Source organism: Nannobrachium achirus (assembly GCF_963921795.1).
Source record: "Nannobrachium achirus genome assembly, chromosome: 22".
NCBI lineage: Eukaryota > Metazoa > Chordata > Actinopteri > Myctophiformes > Myctophidae > Nannobrachium > Nannobrachium achirus.
Genome location: NC_137829.1, coordinates 49,558,926 through 49,582,482, shown reverse-complemented (window position 1 = coordinate 49,582,482; position 23,557 = coordinate 49,558,926). Strand labels below are relative to the sequence as shown.

At 43.3% G+C, this 23,557-nt stretch overlaps 1 protein-coding gene across 1 annotated transcript in view; it reads right to left on the bottom strand.

The window, feature by feature from the left end:
• LOC308307870 (uncharacterized protein) overlaps positions 1–23,155 on the bottom strand; it is a 36,566-nt gene extending 13,411 nt beyond the window's left edge. Inside the window, exons 1-7 of the mRNA XM_080753187.1 lie at positions 23,059–23,155; positions 12,157–12,277; positions 9,483–9,610; positions 8,044–8,246; positions 5,896–6,005; positions 3,085–3,226; positions 1,696–1,942 (exon numbers count right to left, since the gene is read on the bottom strand). Coding sequence (XP_080609313.1) covers positions 1,696–1,942; positions 3,085–3,226; positions 5,896–6,005; positions 8,044–8,246; positions 9,483–9,610; positions 12,157–12,277; positions 23,059–23,130 — 1,023 coding nt within the window. The 5' untranslated portion in view covers positions 23,131–23,155. The remainder of the gene's footprint in view (positions 1–1,695; positions 1,943–3,084; positions 3,227–5,895; positions 6,006–8,043; positions 8,247–9,482; positions 9,611–12,156; positions 12,278–23,058) is intronic.
• Between the last annotated feature and the right edge of the window lie 402 nt (positions 23,156–23,557).

Here is a 23,557-nt window from a genome sequence, read left to right as displayed (position 1 = left end):
CACTCGCATTTGGTTTCATTTTAAAGAGTTAAGGATCTATAAAGGCCCAAGGGTCTGTTTGGCAAGAGACCACCAGAAAACCCCAGCACATCACTGTGGTCCCTGGACCACTGGTTGAGACCCACTGCACTACCTAGGCCTACTGTATTTGCCACTAGCCTATATTTTTACCTCTGATGAAGCAGCGTTTCACTTCGTGGATATTTCCACATAATTGTTTTGTGTATTATTCCGTGATGGATTGAACCTTGTAAACCACTTTATTCTATTACATTCTATACATTAAAAGCATTACGTTCAGCATCCATTTTGAAATCTGCGGGATCAGAACAGTTGCATTTCATATCCTATGTTGTCAATGTGTCGCCGATATGTTTTTCTTTCCTTTTTTTCCTCCGTTTTTTTACGAGACAAGTTGAAGTTTTTATATGCAGCAAGTTCAAGTTCCGTCTGCCGGCGAGAAGGTGGGGGGCGTCGCGACCCTCCACTGATTAGGCTTTAATTTATAATAGACTAGGCTACTGTAGGCCTATTGATCACATCAACACATAACGACACAAAAGCAAAATAAGTCTTACCTTCGGTCTGATAAGGATACATGTGGCTTTACAGGACAGTGTTGAAATATTAATCCAAAAAAAGAATTTCCCCTCAGTATATACATAGCCTATAGGATAAATAATCAATAAAGCTCGCAACCTGCTGGTCTGGTCCATATCGGAAAGCAGTGCGTGTCACAGCTCATACTGTATATTCCTTCAACATTATCTTTTTGGCAATGTTCAGTAGAAAAGGATTATAATAACCATCCCATGTTTATTATTTTGTGATTGAGGACTAATTGCAGCCTTGTAAATGTGCCGATCTATAGAGAAGAAAAAATAGGCAGCCTATTCTTTTTTTTTCTTTCTTTCTCCCTCTCTCTTTTTTTCTTTTTCTTTTTTTTTTCTTTTTTTTGACAAGACAATTAAGTTCAACAGCATAGCCAAGTTTAAGCCTATGGTGTGAATAGGTTCCCAGATCATAAAGTGCTTAGTCATGCTCTCTACCATATATGGTCCTGCCATAAGTACTATGGAAGCTGCTCTCTCGTTTTTACCCTTGTTTTTGCACTTAAATTTACGTCCAAATTCATCATGACATACACCTGTGGATAAGCACAACATGGGATATACGCACTGCTTGATGAATTTGACTGACGTTTGGACTTACTGAAATTTAAGATGAAATTTAAGGAAAAAAATACACCCTATTTACGACCAGATTGATGAATGAGGGTGCATATCCCTACCTGTGAGTAGACTCCATATCCCTACCTGTGAGTAGACTCCATCTCCCTACCTGTGAGTAGACTCCATCTCCCTACCTGTGAGTAGACTCCATATCCCTACCTGTGAGTAGACTCCATAACCCTACCTGTGAGTAGACTCCATAACCCTACCTGTGAGTATATAGACTCCATATCCCTACCTGTGAGTAGACTCCATATCCCTACCTGTGAGTAGACTCCATATCCCTACCTGTGAGTAGACTCCATATCCCTACCTGTGAGTAGACTCCATAACCCTACCTGTGAGTAGACTCCATAACCCTACCTGTGAGTAGACTCCATAACCCTACCTGTGAGTAGACTCCATATCCCTACCTGTGAGTAGACTCCATAACCCTACCTGTGAGTAGACTCCATATCCCTACCTGTGAGTAGACGGCCTCGTCCTGGTTGAGGAAGCAGTCCAGCAGGGACTTGGGCGCCGTCGTGTTCTTCAGGCTGGCGGCGGGATCGGGCATGGGCGGCCCGCCGGGGGGCCCGCCGGGGGGGGCCCCCTGGAACTGGGTGACGTCCAGGCTGGGGCCCGAGTCGTACAGCAGGGCCTCCCCCGTGGTGAAGTTGAAGGGGAGCTGCAGCCTCCTCTGGCGGAGGTGCTCCTCGCCCTCGGCGTTACTGCGGTGAAGGAGAATGAAATGGGTCAATGTGCCGTACCAAAGATTGTTACAGATATATTTATTTATTGAAAGGATAATTTCTTGAGATGTATCATCTCATTTTCGAGGGGGTCCATGAAGCAAATTAGATCAGTCAAGTTCTCCTCAAAAAATGACATAATCTATATCAGTCAAGTTCTCCTAAAAAAAATCACACCCAATGTGAAGTGAGCGTGGTCGTGCTTGCATAACGTCTTCAGACTAGGATTTGAGTCTAGGATGTACAGGCTATGCTACACACACACGTTTTGCTATGGCAAAACACTGAGGAATAAGGCTACAGACACACGCACAGCCACTCTATGGAGCTCTATACTACACACACACGTTTTACTATGGCAAAACCACCGCTCAAAAATGACGTAATCTATCAGTCAAGTTCTCCTCGACAGTACAAAGGCAGGGCCCTTAGCCAATGAGGTGCAGCCACAAACTATGGAGATAGGAGTTTTTTGGCCGACAACAGCGACAACATACAGTATATATAGTAGCACTGGAATGAAAGTGTGAATGACCCATTTCAGGGATTTGAACGAATCGTTCGCGAGTCTTGCTAATGATTCGATTCTTACGAACGAATCACTCATGAACTACACATCAGTGGTATACAGTATATAGGAGCACTTACACTAGAGCTCTCTGGTATACAATACAGTATATAGGAGCATTTACAACTAGAGCAGTGTTTCTCAACCTTTTTTCTGCATGGGCACACTTTTCATGTCCCAAGAATCCATGGGCACACCAACATAATACAGGGATGTAAATATCGTCACTGTCAGGAAGAAACCTTGTATCTCCAAGTTTCAAATTTGTACGTTTCTTCGCAAAGTAAAGCCCTGCTTCATCATATAAGGCTGTCGCACAACAGTAGTGAAAACAGCCGATCTACAAGCGCAGGTGCGAGGCGTTGTGTGCTTGTAGATCGGCTGTTTTCACTAGTTTAAATCATTTTTAAAATGATAAATACAATACTGGCTTTCAAGCAGTTTCAAGGGACACACTTGACCCTTCTCAGGGGCACACCAAAGGTCCCCAGGCACAGTGGTTGAGAAATACTGCCCTAGAGCTCTCTGGTATACAGTATATAGGAACACTTACACTAGAGCTCTCTGGCGTGCGATGATGAAGTCAGGCCTCCCTCCCTTGTAGACCAGCTTGGCGTTGGCCTGCACCCACACCCAGCCTCCCGTCTTGGTCAGCAGTCGGAAGGCCGTCAGGCCGCTCTCTCCTGTCTTTATCACTGCCAGGGAAAAGGAAAAAATCATCATTTACACCAGGGTTCCCCAATTCGTTTTCCCCACGGGCCGAATTATGTCTAGGGTACCAAGCCGAGGGCCATAACATTGCAGGGGGCGACGGCGGCGCTCCCGCTACTCCAGCGACAGTTCAGATATCGTCATTGTCGGGTGAAAATCTTGTATGTCCAAAACCGTTCGTTTTGCATTTATCATTTTAAAAATTATTTAAACTAGTGAAAACAGCCGATCTACAAGCACAGGCGTTGTGTGCTTGTAGATCTGCTGTTTTCACAACTTTTGTGCGACGACCTTGTATGATTTGGGAAAGAGCGTACAAATTTGGAGATACAAGATTTCCATCCGACAACGACAATATACTAGTGTTGTGTCTGCTCTTATACCACCATTATTACTGGAGTTGGTGTGGGCCAGACAGTAGCCCCCCGCGGGCCACAAATGGCCCGCGGGCCGCCTATTGGGGAACCCTGATTTACACTTTAGATTCACAAACTGATGGACCGACCGTGCTGCGAGATTAGATCTTTGGTCAGGTCAGAGGTCAGGGGTCAGGTCAGAGGTCAGGTCTAAGGCTGAGTGTTCTCAAACGTTCTCGTGTCAAGGACCCCCAAAGTGTAGTCTCGCGTGGCCAGACTGTTGCCTCCGCGATTTGGTCAAATGCTCCCGGCATACAGTCTGGCAGACGGAAATAGAAACGATGAGTGCGAGATGAAGCGGAAGTGAAGCCCCCTCGTCACTTCCGTTTCAGTCTCACATCACACATATTTATCATTATATAAATAAAAATCATATAAGCATGTTTAGCTTGCTGCTTAGCAGAAATGACATTTTAAAATATATTTTTTTGAACGTTAATGCCCGTTTTCGATACTCGCCGTTCGGGAGCTGCTGTTCCAGACTCTATATAGCATTCAGAGATTGTGGAATAGTTGTCTGGCTACGCGAGACTACCCAAAGTGTAATGACTGGATGAGGGGCGCACTACTACCAATCCTATGAACTTCTGAATCAGTGTTAATTCACCCTTTGTTAGCCTTCTGGTTGGTCCCTGACAGACCAGCCAGCAGCCTCTATCTGCCCTGGTTCTGCCTTTTTTATGTAGAATTTGCTAAAACATAAGTTTTGGAGAAATAAAAACATTTATAAACAGGCTGAGTCACTATACTGCCACTGAGCAGCTCCATTTTACTGAAACCAAGTTTGAAATTAGAACTGAACACACAGAATAACAATACGAAGCAACTGAATTAAAATGGTAGTGGATGGAGTCTCCCACCGAGTGTCCCACCAAGACACAGCAACCAATGGGTGTGAAGAGGGGCGAGACAACGGGCGGGACTTGACAAAAGGTGAATTAAGACTAAAACTATGACGATCTTTTTTTCTTTTTCCTCGACTACCTTTTCTCACTGACGAAAACGAAACAAAAACCTAAATAAAAACTAAGCTATGATGATTAAAACTAACTAACTATTGACAATTTTGTCCACAGATTAAAACTAAACTAAATGTTAGGGAGGTGACTAGTGGAGAAGAGATCCAGCACAACTACAAGGCAAGTAATGTTATGTTTGGTTGCGCTCGGGTGATGTTGCATTCCGAAAATTAGCAGATCTACAAATTTGCCCTCAAAATGAACACACTGAAACCTATGGAGCAAAGTGTGTGGACGTACCTCTACCATTAACTCTCCTACTGCCAGATTATTTATTTATTTATTGGGTCTGGTGCCATCAAAAATCGGCTTACCTTTGCGACGTTATAGTAGATAGACAGACATTTATTTATTTATTTATTTATTTATTTTTTGATTGTGCAATAGTGCACTTTGGTCTGCCAGGCAGCAGAGGGCGGCGTCATGCGAGAATGAATGTGAATTTGCCTGTTATGTGTTGCCGTACATTCAGACCAGTCACTGGCCACAGAGCCTTACAGCCAGAGGAAATCAACAAGGAAGTGAATTGGTCTCCGTTGATGTTAACGCATAATGGATTTTTTTACACCATCACCGCGGAAAATGTGTTTACAGTACACGGCGGCGCGACCCCTCATCAGCTTCAACAAGGTAAACGAACGAACGAACGAACGCGAACGAGCGCCGTATTGGCGCGGAGGTCTCTTGAGAATTGGGGCGAACAGGAACGTCCAAAGCAGTATAAGAGTTAACTTGCGGTCCGGAGGCGAGAGCGCCACCGACTGAGCTACCCGGACAAAATGTGCAGTGTTCATTAACCCATTTAGAACGGGTACACATTTTGTGTATCATTATTTTATGCTTTAACTATTGAAAAAATAGCAGATATACAAGCTCACAGCGCGGCACCGAGTGCCGCGCTGCGAGCTTGTAGATCTGCTATTTTTTGAAAATCATGAAAATTTGAATTTTGACCCGATTCTATAAGTGTCTTTTGAATCCTTCTAAGATTTTTTGAAAAACCCTATGTTTCTATGTCAGCAATCTGGCCAGCCGTCGCCAAAGAAAAGGTCCTTTTCACGTAACTGGAGCTCAGTTAGTCTGTTCTTGAGAGACTATACTATGTCAGTGGTTCTCAAACCTTTTCATGTGAAGGACCCCCAAAATGATATGTATTTGGCCACGGACCCCCATCTCAAAATATCTAGTTCCAGGGACCCCCAAAGTGTGTGGACGTACTGCGGAGGTGGTTGTCAGCGCAGTACATCATGTCTGCGGCGTGGATGAACTGGTAGCCCGATCCCCGCATGCACAGCTCGATCTCAGAGTAGCCCAGCACCACCTTCCCTCTGGGAGAGACACAAAGAGACACCACACAACACAACAACAGGTTAGCCTTTTTTAGCACAAGTGTTTTTCATCTTTAGTAGTGTTTTTTACATCTTGTAGTTAGTTCAAGTTGCAGCTAGGGCTGTCACAATTATTACATAATCGTCTAGTCACAATTATTTGACATAATCGCAATTACAGATCCTTCTCGAAAAATTAGAATATTGTGTAAAAGTACATTTTCTTGAAACTGTCATATATTTCTTGAAACTTTCATATATTCTAGATACATTGGACATCCAGTGAATTATTCCAACCCTTTTTTTTTGTTAAAATTATGAATTTTTATGGCATACATCTCATGAATTTCAAAGGTCCATATTTCAAAATATTACACTATTACACAAAACGACTCAAAATAAGGATTTATAATAGCGAAATGTCAACCTTCTGAAGTCAGAGTTGGGAAGTTTCCGAAGTCAGTTATGATTTGGGGTGCTATGACATCTGCAATGCTTTTTCACACAATATTATTTTTTTTTTAGAAGGATCTGTATGTTGTGATAATCGTCATACTCGTTTACATGTTGAAAAATGTGTATATATGTTCAAACATTAAAAAAAATAGTGGAAATAGCAGATCTACAAGCTCACAACGTGTCGCGATGCGAGGCGTTGTGAGCTTGTAGATCGGGTATTTCCACTATCAATGTTCTTTTTAAAGTGTAAAGTTGTCAAATATGTCCTTCTTTTCTTTGTATATTTAGATTATGTGTCATATCTGTCATGTGCAACTTCAGAGCCTACAAGCCAAACAGAAATGTAATTGTCAACAACAAAAACACAATTAAATCGTTAATCGCAATTATTTGAGTGACAATTGAATCGTCATGTAAAATGTCATAATCGTGACAGCCTTAGTTGCAGCCTAAAGCACAGATATTCCTTTTTTAATGGTATATCTACAATATACTGTAAGCTCACAACGTGTGTTGTGGACACAGCTGAAAAACATAACTTCTGAGTGTCCTCAAATAAACCCTATAGTCAACTGAAGTAGATTGTATACATGCCTGCCTAGGCCTACTGCACTCAGTGGCGTAAAGCAGGGGTTTTCAAAGTGGGTGACGGGACACCCTGGGGTGCCGCGACGGCATTCCAGGGGTACCGTGAGATCATTTGATATTTATTTGGTATTTATTTGAACACTTAAACAAATATTATGTATCATTTCAAACTTGAGTCAGTTTTAACCAAAATGGTAATTTCTCAATGTTTTCCTCGCAACATAATCCCTAAAATATGCCATGAATATAAGGTACTGGGAGTGAAAATTATGAACGTCATGTAGGTAATATTATAATATAATATAGGGGTGCCTCGGATGAAAAAGATATGTATGGGGTGCCCTGAATCAAAAAGGTATAGGAAACCCTGGCTTAAAGTAATCTGGGAATCTTTTGACGAAATTGTCAATATATGTAATCTTAGTTTTAGCCGTCATAGCTTAATTTTTATTTTGTTTACGAAACACTGACAACAGAGTTCAACGGGTCAACATCTCAGTCCCAGTGCTCAGAGTCTATAAGGATTCCACCAACAGATGGCGTTTGGAGTCACAGCGTTTTGAAAACAGGTTCCCCAGCTTGGCAAGAATGTGTGCACGTACTGCACATGGCTTACTAGAGTCTAGATGCTGGTTATAACATGTAGATGTAGGCTATTTTACAGTTGAGAGACATGATGCTGTTGCTTGACCATACGTGCTAAGTATCTTATTTAGATTTGGTTTGATGTTTACCTGGTTACTCTCAAATATACTAGTATGTATGTTGGCCGACTACATTAGCAGCTAGGGCCGGGCAATTTACCCAACACAAATATATCAAAACCCATATTTAGATTTGATGCTTCTTTTTTTGTATTCTTTTCTTATATGTCAATGAATGGACACAAATATTATATTCTTATGATTTTCATATATTTTACAAACATTATTTTACATTGTGACTTTGTTGTACAATGGACGCCGGTACGTGCACAAGAATAGCCGGTCACCTGTTGTCGATGCCCATGGGCGTGAAGTCCAGCTTGTGCTTGGTCTGGAAGATGAGCGTCTTGGTGCGGATCTCCAGGATGGAGGGAGGCTGGACGGGCATGGCCACCGTGAAGAAGGACAGCTGGGGCTGCAAGCGCGTCCCGTCCTCGCTCACCACGCTCTGCCCGTGGAGGTACTTAAGACGACCTTGGAACTTCAGGGCCTGGTGGTTACAGGACAGGCAGTGTTGGGAAAGTTCACTTTCAAGTTCAAAACTTCTAAAATGAACTAGTTCATTTCATAGTTCATAATTCTACATTTTGAACTAAAGCTCATGGTTCCCCAAAATGAACTAACTTAGTTATTTTTAGTTATTTTTTTTAACCATAATATTTTTATACTTTTGGCTATTAAAAAAAAATTAAATGTTTAGCTATTATTTGTCAAAATTATTGACACAGCCCATATAGAACCACACACAGCAATACTTTCATCCAGCTTAACATTGAGGTGCCCACATACGACAAAGTATAGTCAGGCTTTAATTGCGAGTTGCGACTGCGAGACGTAACGAGGAGGAGATTCACAGTGCTTCATGTGATGAAGCACCCAGCTGCAGCACCGCATATCAACATTTGAGGGGGGCTGGGTGCAGTGCGTGCTATTGGAGCATGTGAATGAAAAAGAGACGAGAGGACACAGACGACCGCGGAGGCGCGGACCGCCGCATGAACTGCTGACGAACGCCGACGAACGCCGTTCACGGACGTCAGAATGAACGCGTTCGACAATATCGTTCATCAAGTGAAAACAAAGAACGTTCAGTTCACATTCGCCCAAAATACGAACGTGTTCATGAACGATCGTTCATTGAACGCGTTCGGGTACAACACTGAGGACAGGGAGGGAGTCAGCAAAAAGTCAGCAAAGAAAAAACATGAACATGAATGTACCTGATGATACTGTAGATAGTGCTGTCCAAAAAAGTATGTGACGCCTTGCTATCTATGAGATATATCGTCGTTGTCGGGTGGAAACCTTGTAAGTTCAAAACCATTCTTTTTATATTTATCATTTAAAAAAAGATTTAAGATAGTGAAAATAGCCAATCTACAAGCACACAACGCCTCCAAATTAGATCTTGAAACGGGCCTCCCAATTCTTAAGGCCGGCCCTGGCTGTGAGCTTGTATATCTGCTATTTTTCAATAGTTAAAGCATAAAATAATGACGCACAATAATGTGTACCCGTTCTAAATGGGTTAATAGTTGCTGTCCTGTCCAAATAAAGGTATAAATAAATGCATGTGGGTATCTCACCAGGAAGCCAGAGGAGTTGTGTTAGGGTTAGGGTTAGTGGCTATGTGTGTAGGGTTGGTATCTTCAGGAAGCCAGAGGAGTTGTCTGGGCCATAACTGGGCCAGACCTATTTTGCCATGTGGGTAGGGTTGGTATCTTACCAGGAAGCCAGAGGAGTTGTCCAGGAGGCAGCGGAAGCGACAGACAAAGCTCCTCTCCAGGAAGGAGGAGTTCTCAGGGGGAAGGTGGTCGGGGTCATAGTTCACCGTGTCACTGCTACCTGGCATAGCTGGGGGGAAAAAAACAAAAAAAAGTCTGAGATCCTTCTACCCATCTGCTGCCGCCTGTTTGATGCAGCACAATTATGATTTATTTGGGGTTTTTAATTGATTTCCGATAAAAGATTAACATACTTTTGCATAAAGCCAGCATATTTTGTGTTAATAGGACAACATATTTTTTATATATTTTTTTATATTTTTGTCACGCATTGAATCAGGAGGTCCTGATTCAATGCTTGTTATATTCTGATTCTGATTCAATATTCAATATTTTTTTTTTTACATATTTTTCTTCTCCTGTGTTAACAAGAATTGAGAATTATCCCCCAAAGTACATTGTGAACAGATAAAAACGTATGACTTGTTTGCGATTAATCACACGATTAACTAGAAAAATTGTGCGATTAATCACGATTAAAATATTTAATCGTTGGACAGCACTAATACAAAAAGGTGGAGTGTACAGATCAAGTGTACACATAATGGAAACAAAAATTAATTGATTAATTGATCCCGGAAAGACCATTCGTATACAATCTGCATCTTTTGATTTACATTTACCGTAAATTCTCTAATAATGTCCTGTATTCAATAAAAAACGGACCTTCTTTAATTTCCTGGGGCCGTTCCAATATCAGCCTCTAGAGGGCGATGTTTACTATGGTACCGTGTGAGCATTGTGACCTGCTCCTGTCTCCAGTCCAAACTACTTCCGGGTGCATTAGCATGACAACAACAACACACCAGATGCTAGTTTAGCTCTAGGTTTAGCTATGATGTAGCCACCATGTTCAGAGTAGATTACACCGGTCCGGGGACCCCCGGGGACCGTCAGGGGGACCCCCTGATTCAATGTGTGACAAACACAACCCAGTGTGAAGGATATCTACTCAAAAGTGAGTGATTGAAATAAGACGTTTCTCTGTCTATTTTTCTCCTCCTCCTCCTTCTGTCTGTCTGTCTGCATTGAAGTGTTGCTTTGACATTGGAATGTGTTCTTATTAAGTCACATCTGCTTAATTTGCACTGTTCCCTGTGTTGTTAATGTCAGCTGTTATTTGCAGCTGAACTTAACTGTTAAGTTAAAATGACCAGTGTCCACCTGTAAGTGCACTGTGCATTTAATACAGTACTTGGCTTCAATAAATGAACCCAGTACATTTTACTGGGTTCAAACTGATACAAAATATTGATTTATTCATTCTGATCTTTTTTGAGTCCTTGAGTCCTTCTCTCTTATAAACGCCTCCTTCCAATAAAAGCCTGGTTCCCGCTCAGGGACGTGCTGGGCCCCTGATTCAGCCCGGGAAAAAGAGTTGGAGAGGCCCTCATTGCGCGCTATAGAGAGAGATCTCTCTCTATAGCGCTGCTGCTACTCAAAGATTTGTAATTTCAGATCATGACAAGTGACAAGCCAGTGGGGCAATTACATGAGTTATATTTCGTCGTTGTCGGGTGGAAACCTTGTATGTCCAAAACCGTTTGTTTTGTATTTATCATTTAAAAAATTTAAACTAGTGATCACAGCCGATCTACAAGCACACAACGCCTCGCACCGCGAGGCGTTGTGTGCTTGTAGATCTGCTGTTTTCACTACTTCTGTGCAACAGCCTTGTATGATGAAGCAGGGCTTTCCTTTGCGAAAAAATGTATACATTTGAAACTTGGAGATACAAGGTTTCTGCCTGACAGTGACGATTTACTTTGTTGGCCGCCCAGCCCCCAAAATGGAATGAAGGCCGACATTTTATTTTTCATTTTTTTCCTAATGGCCGGCCTGGACAGGCCGGGAATGAACCGGCCGTTCGGGAGTTGTCCCGCTTTTCCCAATGGCCAGCACGTCCCTGTATCCCGCTACTCTTGAGACAAATAAAAGCCTGGTTTCTATAAGAGAATTTACGGTATTTAGTGAAACTGATGAATTCCAAATATCATCAAATTATTCTGCGGCACCCCTGGACTGGCATCACAGCACCCTAGGGTGCCACGGCGGCACCCACTTAGGGAAACCCCGGTGTGAACATCTTTTTTTTTTCTTAATTTTTATCCCACGATTTTGCAACCCATTTTTCACCCAGTGCCAATTGCCGATGTAATCCTGGGCTCTGCTCTCCCTCTGCCGCGCCTGGGGAGACAACGGACTGACCTCATGCTTCCTTCAATGCATGAGGAGCCCAAGTTGTTTCTTTTCACCTGACAGGGGGGATTTCCCCGGGATGGACGTAGCGCGTGGAAGGAACACGTTATTCCAACCAGTTCCTATCCTCTCCATCAGGCGTCCCGGCTGGCCAGGAGGAGGCATTATTGAGACCAGGATTACTGCATGTTTTTGTGAGGGTATCAACCCTAGGAGACACGGGGAGAACATGCAAACTCCACACAGAAAGGCCCTATCACCGACCCCACCTAGGGTGTGGGCGTTGATGACGCAGAGGGAGAAACACGCCCCCAGCACCCACAGCGTCCCCCGGCGGGAATCGAACCCAGGACCTTCTAGCTGTGAGGCGAAGCGCTAACCACTGCTCCACCGTGCCCCTCGGTGTGAACAACTTACCGTCTGAGCCCGGCTCCTGGGTGAAGGGCTTGGGGTTGAGGGCGAAGTGGAGCTGCTGTCTGAACACAGCCCTGTCGTCTGTGTGGATCAGATCATACACACTCTGGTGGACCACGTCTGACTGCAGGGGGGGAAGGGAAACACACACAGTGGAGTTACTAGTTAGACCAGGGGGCCAAGAACCCCTTAGCTGAGAGAGACATGAAGCAGGGACCCCCAGCAACCTGTTCAGAGATCCCATATAGTTTCATGGTTTGACAGCAGTGTATGTTGGATTCATGCCAATTTGTGTTTTCAGATATTTAACCACTTGAAACCGGCAATACTAAATAAACTTGACCTTTCACTTTGTATTTAGTCTGCTCATTTTCCCCTCTACACCAAAGCTCTTTTGCCGAAAATAGCCGATCTACAAGCTCACAACGCCGCGTGCTGCGAGGCGTTATGATCTGCTATCTTAATAAAAAGCTATATGCTTTAGCAACTGTACACTAAAGAAACAGCAACCCACAAACTATCAATATTTACAAGCGACTTTACAGAAAAATCAAGCCGCTTATAATAAGCAGACTATTAAAGACCAACAACCAAGGCAGGGGTTTCATATTGGGTCATCAGGGGATGGCAATTGCCGCCCCCTAGTGTTCACATTTAGTTATTCTATTGTCTCAGTGAATTGTTTCAGCAGATTCATCTGATTTCATCGCAATCGATGTCCGTCCATCTACAGTACATGTTACACGTGACATGTTATCATTTAATGCAACCATTAATTTAACGTGGCATCCCCATTTTGGGAATGTCATTATAATAATAATAATCTTTATTGTCCCCGAAGGGAAATTTGTCTTCACAGTCTGTTCAAACAAGAAACAACACATAGCTAAATAACAACACAAACATATCACATAGATAAATCATCAGTACCCCACTATACACAGAAAAAAAAAACTCTTAGCGACGGGGGCGATTGTTTAGCAGATTGTTAAGTGCAGCAATGGCTGAGGGGACAAAACTCCTTTTAAACCGAACTTTGTGCCACGCCAAGGTTCTGTATCTTCGCCCAGATGGCATTAGGTCGAAGTGGCGATGCAGAGGATGGTCAGAGTCACTTGTTATTGAGAGTGCTAAGCGTGTAATGGCCTTATCGTTCATATCAGACAGTGTGGGTGTGGGAAGTCCAATGATCTTGGAAGCAATACGGGTAATACTGTAAAGTTTGTTTCTGTTTGGCATGGACAGTATGGTGAAGAAACATGCAGAGCATAATAGGCTTATTGATGTTGATGTACTGATGTATTTACCTTGCTTATTTTAAGTCGCTCTGGATTGAGTGTCTGCTAAAATGCTTAAAATGTTATTGTTAAGCAATAAGCAAACATTTTCAAACATTTTCTCTTCTCTCCCCCCAAAAACAAATAGTGAAAATAGTGGATCTACAAGCTCTCAACGAGCTTGTAGATCTGCTATTTTCGCTGTTTTAGAAATGGGGCTTAAAGTGGTACGGTAGCTTGTTTTTTTCGCCACCTCCCCCCTATTTCTTTCTGAAACTACGTCTCTGCCAAAAAACAAAAGCTGGTTTTCTATCCAGACAGACATCCAGGAAACGGAGTGGGAGCTCATGTGGGTTGGAAGGAACATTCATTCACTGTTGCTATTGTTGTCAGTTTGAGAGCCGTCTCTCCAGAAGGCAGACAGGGAGAGTGAAAGGGGAAGCACCGTGAAGTACAGAGACACTGTTGCACAGGGCTGGGTGACGCATTCTAGGGATGGGACAATAAACGATATTATCGTGATAAAAAACACTCACGATAATCGTATCATGGAGATTTAACTTATCGTGATATCGTCCTCCGTCATGCACTGGGATCAATTCACCTTTTATTTGCCGAGCTGCATATCCGGTACCACTTAAACCCTCTATAATTGGTAAAAGGTACTTATAATATACATGTCTTTACCAAAAAATAGCCGATCTACAAGCTCACAACGCGTCGCAACGTGAGCTTGTAGATCTGCTATTTTTTGGCAAACGTTCCACCCCAGGATAATGGATTTTGAGTATCGCAATAATATTGTAAATCGCGAATTCTTTTGTCACAATAATCGTGATATGAAATGTTCATATCGCCCCATCCCTAACGCATTCCCAGGGAGCCATGCGGACCAATGTATTGGTCTGGCCCATACATTGGTAAAAGACAAAAAAATACATTTATCTTTTATCCACTTTTCATTTGCGGTTACTATTTTGGTTATGTCATATAGGTAAAATTATCAAAACGTTTCCAGAAAAGTTCATGAATAGCCAATCTACAGTCCAAGCTCACAACTTTGTTTTTTTTAATAGGGGCTTAAGTGGTTAAATAAAATGTAATCTATTGTTTTACTATGAGTCTAATGTTCTCAAAAGTAATCAAATCTATTTTTTCTTCTTCAATTTTGTTAAAAAAATTTCGCAGCTTTTGCCAAGATATGGGTCAAGAACATCGTTCACTACCAAAATCAGGATCAGCGTCTGACCCAAGTATCTGGCAAGATGGGCCGCTGTCTAAAAAGGGGAAGTGGCCTACCGAAGCTTTTGCACAAGTTTGACTTTTGCAAACTGAGTGACGCATTCTCTCCAGCGGTGCTTTAGCCGTTCACCATAGTTCACACGGTGGCCGGGGCAGGGGCGTCAATTGGGTATGGCAGGGGTATGCAGCTGCCATACCCTGGGTCCAGGGGGGAAAATGAGTTAGTTTTAGATATAAATCCATGAATGTCTCTTAGTCTATCTGCGCTGGTTATTAAGTTATTAAATTACAGTAAAATAACTACAAATGCAAAATGTAACAAAAAGGTATTATAATTATATTCTCCACACTTGTATTCTACCCATCTTGACAGAATGGTATATTCCCAGGTTCCACAGGTTAGCTGCACGGGTGCAATGCATTATTGTTAATTGTGGCACGTTTACTAACATGCCAAGTTTAGCTGCACTTGAACAACCGTTCCAGGCTGCCATATCCAGCCCAAGAAACCGTAGAAACCTGGCAAAACTCGTTTTTTTTTAGATATTGTGATGCTCACAACGCCTCGCAGCGCGAGGCTTTGTTAGCATGTAGATCTGCTATTTTCACAATAGAACCGTGTTATAAGAAAATGTAATGCCTCTTTTCCATGAGGACTCCCATCTTTGCCATACCCTAGCTTTTGCTGAACTGACGCCACTGGGCCGGGGTGGCATTGTTCTTCCCAACCCGCAAATATGACGCGAGAGCAAAATGGCCGCTGTGTGAACACATAACGGTGCAGGCTTGGTGCTTTAGCCAGGGGTATATCCATGCTGTCGGAAAGAAACCTCTCATCTCCATATGTTAACTTTTTTTTTACATTAACGCCTCTAATAGAGGGTATGCGCATGCATGAAGTGAATGGCAAATCGATTGGTAAAATCGAGTGGCAAATCGAGTGGCATAGTGAGATTAACGTTGTTTAACATTGTTTAATGCAATCAGATAGGACTTTTCTGTTTGGATGTATGGGCTGTCAAGGCCAGAAAGTAGTTTTTTGCCACTCAGTAGGCGTTCCCACATAACTCCCCGGGTATGATGATGATGCCACGCGCATACCCTCTGACTATTGCTCTAAAAGCATCAACCGTGGCTGATTTGCAAGCTTGAAATGTGGCGCGAAGCCACGCGTTTTGAGCTTGTCGATCTGCTATTTTGCTGTTTTTTTTATTTTATTTGAATAGTTTTTGGACATAATTAGGAGGTTTCTACCCGACAGAGATGGCACGCTGGCTTTGGAAGGAAGAGGTCACCAAACCACTTGACCGCCGGGGCCCGGTCTGTCTGTCGGTCTGTCGGTCGGTCGGTCGGTCGGTCTGTCGGTCTGTCGGTCGGTCGGTCGGTCGGTCGGTCGGTCGGTCGGTCGGTCGGTCTGTCGGTCTGTCGGTCGGTCGGTCGGTCGGTCTGTCGGTCTGTCGGTCTGTCGGTCGGTCGGTCGGTCGGTCACATCCCGGTCATGCGTTTAACCTTCATCATGAGGTCGTTCATGAGGGGAACTACAGTATGTCATCCCATGGAAAACTAATAGAAACCACTACATTTGGTATGGGGAGGGGAAGAAAAAAAGAGGAAATTATTGTGTGTGTGTGTGTGTGTGTGTGTGTGTGTGTGTGTGTGTGTGTGTGTGTGTGTGTGTGTGTGTGTGGGTGTGGACCTCAGAACAATATGCATACGGTATATTTAAAAAAGTTCTGTTTATGAAAGTCCTGGAAAAAGCATGTCTGTTATTAAGCCCGACGAACCCTTGCGGCGCAAAGGCTTGCCTCTAGTGGTCGTCCCCGTCCCGGGTCTGGCCAGTGTTGTTCTGGTGCAGTGGTGGTTGAAGAGTACACAGTTTCTTTTAAAACCCATTTAGGCCTAGAATTATTGAATGCTTTAACCAGTGAAAAATAGCAGATATACAAGCTCACAGCTCGGCACTCGTTGTAGATCTGCTAGTCGTGAAAATGTGTGCAAATCTTTGAATATATGTATTTTCAAAGTGAACGTTTGTAACTCAAATTTAGCTTCTGGGTGGTCCCTGGAACTAAATATTTTGAGATGGGGGTCCGTGGCCAAATAAATATCATTTTGGGGGTCCTTCACATGAAAAGGTTTGAGAACCACTGACATAGTAGTCTCTCAAGAACAGACTAACTGAGCTCCAGTTAAGTGAAAAGGACCTTTTCTTTGACGATGGCTGGCCAGATTGCTGACACAGAAACATAGGCTTTTCAAAAAACCTTAGAAGGATTCAAAAGACACGCATGGAATCGGGTCAAAATTCTAATTTTCACGATTCTTCAAAAATAGCAGCGTGGCACAAGTGCCGCGCTGCAAGCTTGTATATCTGCTATTTTTCAATAGTTAAATCATAAAATAATGATACACAATAATGTGTACCCGTTCTGTAAAAGTAGCAATACTACGATGTAAAAACATTCAGTTTGTGTTCAACATTTTCTTGAATAAAAGGCACAAAAGTATCGGGGAAACTCCCCCCAGGTTGTCAGAGGGAGAGCCCAGGGTTACACAGCTTAGGCAACTGGCACTGGGTGAAAAATGGGTTACAAAAATGTGGGATAATAAATAAGGCATTAATTTGCCTCAGGTCTTAAAGCTATACTATGGAAGTTGCTCAACTACTGGTCAGTAGCGGTATTGCTTTTTTCTGCAGTTTTTTGCTCGGGGTCTCCGCAGACCACCGGAGCGGGGCCGCAAAACCACCGCGACCGCCTGCAGCTCGCCGATACGCATCCGTGGAGTGGTCTCATGTTCCTATGCGACCATGCATTGGGGAGTAACAGGCTAGACTCCTACACCAGCGTAAACACTGCTGTTGAAGCAAGCTACTTCCTGAAGAGACGGCAAGACGTGCTGTGATTGGCCTGTAGTGTATGATCTGTAGACAACGTATACAGATGACGTAATTTTGCCGCGAAATGCAGCCCCTGTCACGGCTCACTGGCTCAGTAAAAAAACATAAAGAAAAGGCTTTCGGGGCTGAAATTAACGGAGTGGGTGTTCTAAAACTTTAGCGATGTAATAGCTAGGACAATGTTAAGATGAGTTTTATTGGAAAAGTTACATGGTATAGCTTTAAGTACATTACTTGAGTAAGTGTACTTGGTTTAGTGTGGTACAGAGAAGCGAGCAGCTCATTTATAACACAAGAGGTGGTGTGTGGTTTGTGGTGTGTACCTCAGTGCTGCATAAACACAGCTCTGCCACACTCACACTTCAAAACAGAACGCTGTCAAACTGCCTTACCAGAGACCTCTTTTCATGGCATGTTCAAGTTTTATTGGAACTACACAATCGTTATATATAATATGTATACATTATAATGTTTTGCATTGCTCAAATCATCGGCTTTTGAGTTGGGTCTCTATTGCGTTTGGATTTTTTTTGTCCACCGGAAGATTTGTTTTAGATGCAAGACAACTTGCATGTTGTTGACATGGTGGGATGAACGCATGGCATTCTTTTGGATGATCTATCAGACTTTGCATTCGTTTTTTTTTTTTCTGTAGAAACAGGACCTCGGTTTGTCTCCTCCCCTTTCTTGGTCCACTTCCTCCCTGGCTGTTCTGTGTTCATCCCTACTAACAACAACACTACATGTTTAAGGCAGTGGTGCTGACACCTTCTGATAAACAAGCTTGTAGATGAGCTATTCTTTTGATACATTTTGAAGAAGGCTTTTAGTGTACATTTATTTATTATACGTTTATTTATAAGATTTGTTTTGGGGCTGTTATGCCTTTATTGATACCGGTAGGACAGTAGACTGACAGGAAATGGGGAGAGAGATGGGGATTGACACGCGGAAAATGTTGTCCGGAATCGAACCAGCGCCGCCGCCAGGCATCCATGCCTACCGTATGTGGCAATGCCTATAGTGGTATGCGCCTGGACCAGTAGGCCAGCGGGCACCCAGTTTGTACGTTTGTTACGTGTTTTCTCGTTTGATTTGTTCATCAAACGATCCGGTCCAAACGATGTGGGTAATAATCGGTGGTTCTATTCTAGGACTCTCCGGAATTTGGTATGGGCATCGGTGCTCAAAAAGACGAAATGAATAAAAAAGAAAGAAAATGTGGCCTGATGAGGTGGTGTTGTGCATGTGATGCCTTGTTTTGGAGAGGGCACGCATCCCCAGAGGGGGCATAGCAGCCTCTCTCTCTCTCTCTCTCTCTCTTTCTCTCTCTCTCTCTCTCTCTCTCTCTCTCTCTCTCTCTCTCTCTCTCTCTCTCTCTCTCAGGGGTGTAACGATACATTTTAATAGCGACGTGGTTGATGATACGATACATGGACGATATTGGTTCATTCATGGCGATACAATACGATTCGATTCAATGATTTAAAATCGGTACAGTAACTATTTAGCAAAGAAATTAAATCTGTGAGAAAGGTGTGGATACACTCTAAAAACTGCTGGGTCAAAAACAACTCAACTTGGGTCATTTTTGATCCAACTCACGGGTCAAATAGGGACCAATGCCAGGTTTGGTTATTTTAACTCAAGAAATTTGGTTATGAATATTGACCCATAAATTGGGTCAAATAAATAACCAAATTATTTGTTTAAAATGACCCAAGATTGTAGTCAATATGACCCAAGTTTTGGGGTTGAGTGGGCTAAATGAATACAACCTACATATGCATGGTCTTTAGAATGACAATGTCAATATTATCTGTCATTAACATAACATCAGAAATGTTTCAGGGTTTCTTCTCAGATGATTTGTTCGAAGATTGGTAATATCAACATAAAAGTGCATACAATATATTATGCAACAATGTTGATAATACTATAGTCAGAATAGTTTAGAGAAGATACACAAAAATAATCTCAGAATTACTATGAGTTCTTCTCTTTCAGACAAGCTGTTGGGGAGGGAGCTCAACCCTAAGCTAGCAGCCAAGCACTTACGGTTAGGGTTTAGGCTCAAATATTGACAAATCAAATTCAGACATATGACAGACAGCTTGCCGAGACAGACACATGGATATGACATATTTAGCATTTTTAGCTCCCAACAGCTTAGAAAATGTCTCTGGAAACCTAGAAAAATGCTTTTCCCAGCATGCTTTGCAAACAGGTTTATGGTGCCTGTCCCCTGATTGGCCCAAAGCTAGACAACTGACCCAAGTATAGGGGTTACCACTAACCCCAAAAACGGGTCACCCCCAGATAAATATTACCTAACTCGAACAACCCTGGAATTGGGTCAAAATAATATCCCAATAACTCAAGGAAGGGTTGTGGCTCTGAGAAATGACCCAGAAATGTGACCTAACACAAATGACCCATGATTTGGGTCAAGAAATGACCCATGAGTTTTTAGTGTGTAGTGCAGGTTTTTAAGGGAAAAATGTATTATTATGGATTTAAATAAGTAAACACAGTGATTATCTGCCGAATACATTTTATTTAAGTTAAAAACGATATTTCGATACAGTTAGTTTCGTTTCACCCCTACTCTCTCTCTCCCTCTCCCTCTCTCTCTCTCTCTCCCTCTCTCTCTCTCTCTCTCTCTCTCTCTCCCTCTCTCTCTCTCTCTCTCTCTCTCTCTCTCTCTCTCTCTCTCTCTCTCTCTCTCTCTCTTTCTCTCTCTCTCTCTCTCTCTCTCTCTCTGGCTGGCTTGGTTAGCGTGGGACGGGCGGCTGTAGGACAAGGAGGAGGAGCTGCAGACATTGGGCTCCAGTGACGACAGAGAGAGGGGCCTCGCGGAGAGCTGTCAGCACCCAGCAATAGCTGGAAGGACCTTGACAACTGAGCAACAGTGTGTGTCCACCCACACACACACACACACACACACACACACACACACACACACACACACACACACACACACACACACACACACACACACACACACACACAGTAAAGCCTCCGATTCCTAGTGCTCTGCCCGACAATAGCAGACCTGCAAGCTCACGGCGTGTTGCGGACGCAACGCGCCTTGAGCTTGCAGGTTTGCTATTGTCAGATTGTTTTCCTCGGGTGCCGTGACACGACCTGTACGCGATGACAGAGCCTAAATTATGTCAGGCAGAAATCTATCTTATCTCCAAGTTTCACATTTGTAAATTGTTTTGCAAAGCAAAGCCCTGCTTCATCATACAAGGCCGTCGCACAAAAGTAGTGAAAACAGCAGAGCAACACGTTGTGTGCTTGTAGACCCACCAGTTCATTAAGTATGCCTGGTTGTCATGGTGGGTGGTAACCCAGCTGAAGTTAGCCACACCCACAGTGTTGGGTGAATGGTAAAAGGGGAGGGGTTGATTATATGATGTCACTCTATCTGTGTTTTTGGATCTGCACTTTTGACCCACAAGGTGGCAGCCTCCAAGGAAGAAACCAAAAATACAAAGGGGAATACATAATTGCTCATAACAACCACACCAGGGGGTCTAATGAAGTACAGTCAACCTCATAGACACACGAAAACCAGAAAAAGTACAAAACTATGGCACCAAATACTGGTCTCCTATATTATACATGGTGGACCGGGCCGGGGTACCCCAGAGCTCTATGCAAGGTCCACTCCTTGTTTCCACCTCTATAGCGAATCTGTTTGCCGAAAGTAGCCAATCTACGAGCTAAAAAAAGAAAGCAACAGTCAGAGCGTTCTTTTTTCGTTCACTGCTTTTCATCCCTACATCAATGAAATCAATAAAAATACATCAATCAATCAATTAATTAATTATGCAAATGTAACATATTTACACGTCCTTTTTTTTATAATGGGACATCATTGGTGAAGCATTTGTGAAACAATCTTTTCACAAAACATTTTTTACCATAGTTGCACAACATTCCCTTTATCATTTGCCGTTATGAAATGCTTTTTATGTGTATTTATCTTCCAAGACAAGTTGTCCTGTTGTGTTGCTGGTCTCCTCCAGCCTGCATACGTCCACTAGTACTGTATATACGTTACATTACAGCATCACAGTGACAGAAGATGAAAGCCTAACCCCGGCGCTGCGCTCAAGACTTTTTTGTGGGCTTTTTTGTGGGCTCTGCTGCGGAGCGGCACAGATGCAATAGAGATAATGAAAGAAAGCAGAGATAATGGGAACCACATGTGCTACGGTGCAGCTAGATTACATATTCATGGCGGGACCATCCCTGCAAATAAACAGCCATGGAATCTCCCCTTTGTCTACCAGCAAAAAAAAGACAAAAAAAGCATATATAATTACCCAAGGAGAGGGGGCCAAACGCAACTGCAAATTTACTACAAGACATTTCCTTCAACACCTAGCTATTTCGGTTAGGTAACAGGTGGTTGAGGCAATAGATTCGCTTCTTTGATGCTAAAAAACTAAAAAAGAAAAAAACTTGGACTCATCCCAAGTTATGCACCAGGATAGGGCCGTTCGTTGGTTCTCGTCTGCGGCCCGCTCTGTTCTGTTTGCGCTGATTAACTACAAATGTTGCCCTTGGCATTTCTGTTTTCCACAGAGAGGGGGCTACAGTATTTCTCAAAGGAACCAAGCCATCCAGAACGTTGGAGAGACGTTCAACAAAAGCCTGTTTCATCCCCGGGTCCTCTAATGCCTAAATTTACTGCCACTCTGCTCCATGCTAATCCATTTCCTGAATTCAAATGCACTCGTCAATCTACATGTCAGAGGGTGATTCTCTTTTTATTGTGCTGGGGGGGACGTGGAGGATGGTTTGGAGTCACGCAGATTAAACACAGCATATAGACTGATGCACTCGTGCGTTGATGGAGAAGGCGACGCGCCCCGCAAATCATGTGCTTTACGCTGCTGGTGTTTTAATTGAGACTTTGTCTTCTGTTATCATGTTTATATAGTGTGGGGTTTCAAATCTGTAAAAGAAAACATTATAACAATACGAATCATTCTTTAACCACTTAAACCCCATAATCTTAGTTCAAGAGCGTGAACAGTATTTGTGAAGTCATAATCTCCACACTAAATCTCTTCTCCGAAAATAGGCAATCTACAAAGCCACAAAGATTAGCTATTGTTGGCTAATGCCAGAACAGCGATTCTAAGGTTCTGCTATGCCTTGTAAACGAGTACTTAGCTGACCCGGGTCAGCTCTGCAATCTACAACAAGGGTCTTCAACAGGGCGTCCGGGACCCCTAGGGGGTCCCCAGAGTTACTACAGGGGGGGCCTCAAATTCTTTGTGGGATAGAAACCTTTTTCTCCTTTTTTATATCAACCACTTGAACCCTAGTGTCCATATTCTGAGAACTTTGGCCAAAAAATAGAATATAGGGATGCTAGCTTTCAGAACAATATAACAGCAAAAAATAAGGAGGAACAAAAAGCTGGATCTCCGGGGTGAAGCGGGGAGCCAGGTGTTTGGTACGTACCTGATGGAAGCCCAGGTAGTCCTGGATGGTGGCAGAGACGTAGAAGACCAGGCCATCGGCTGTCACCACCATCACGAAGCCGTTGAGAGCCTGCACAGGGAGGACAACACGTGCACAGCACTGAGTCAGGAGTGTGTACAGACTGTGCACTAGAGCTGGGATAGCCGACCGAAAACCGAGAGAGGGCAAGATCATTTAGCGACCTACAACTGGGTTGCAACCTGGTCGGTAGTTTTCACCGACTGGGTCGCTAAATCTACCGAATGGGTCGCTAAATATACCGACTGGGTTGCTAAATCTACCGACTGGGTCGCTAAATCTACCGAACGGGCCGCTAAATCACTGACCTGGCCCGGTCGGTGATTTTGCAGCCCGGTTGGTAGATTTAGCGACCCGGTCGGTAAATCTAGCGACCTGGTCGGTAGATTTAGCAACCCAGTCGGTAGATTTAGCGACCCAGTCGGTAGATTTAGCGACCCAGTCGGTAGATTTAGTGACC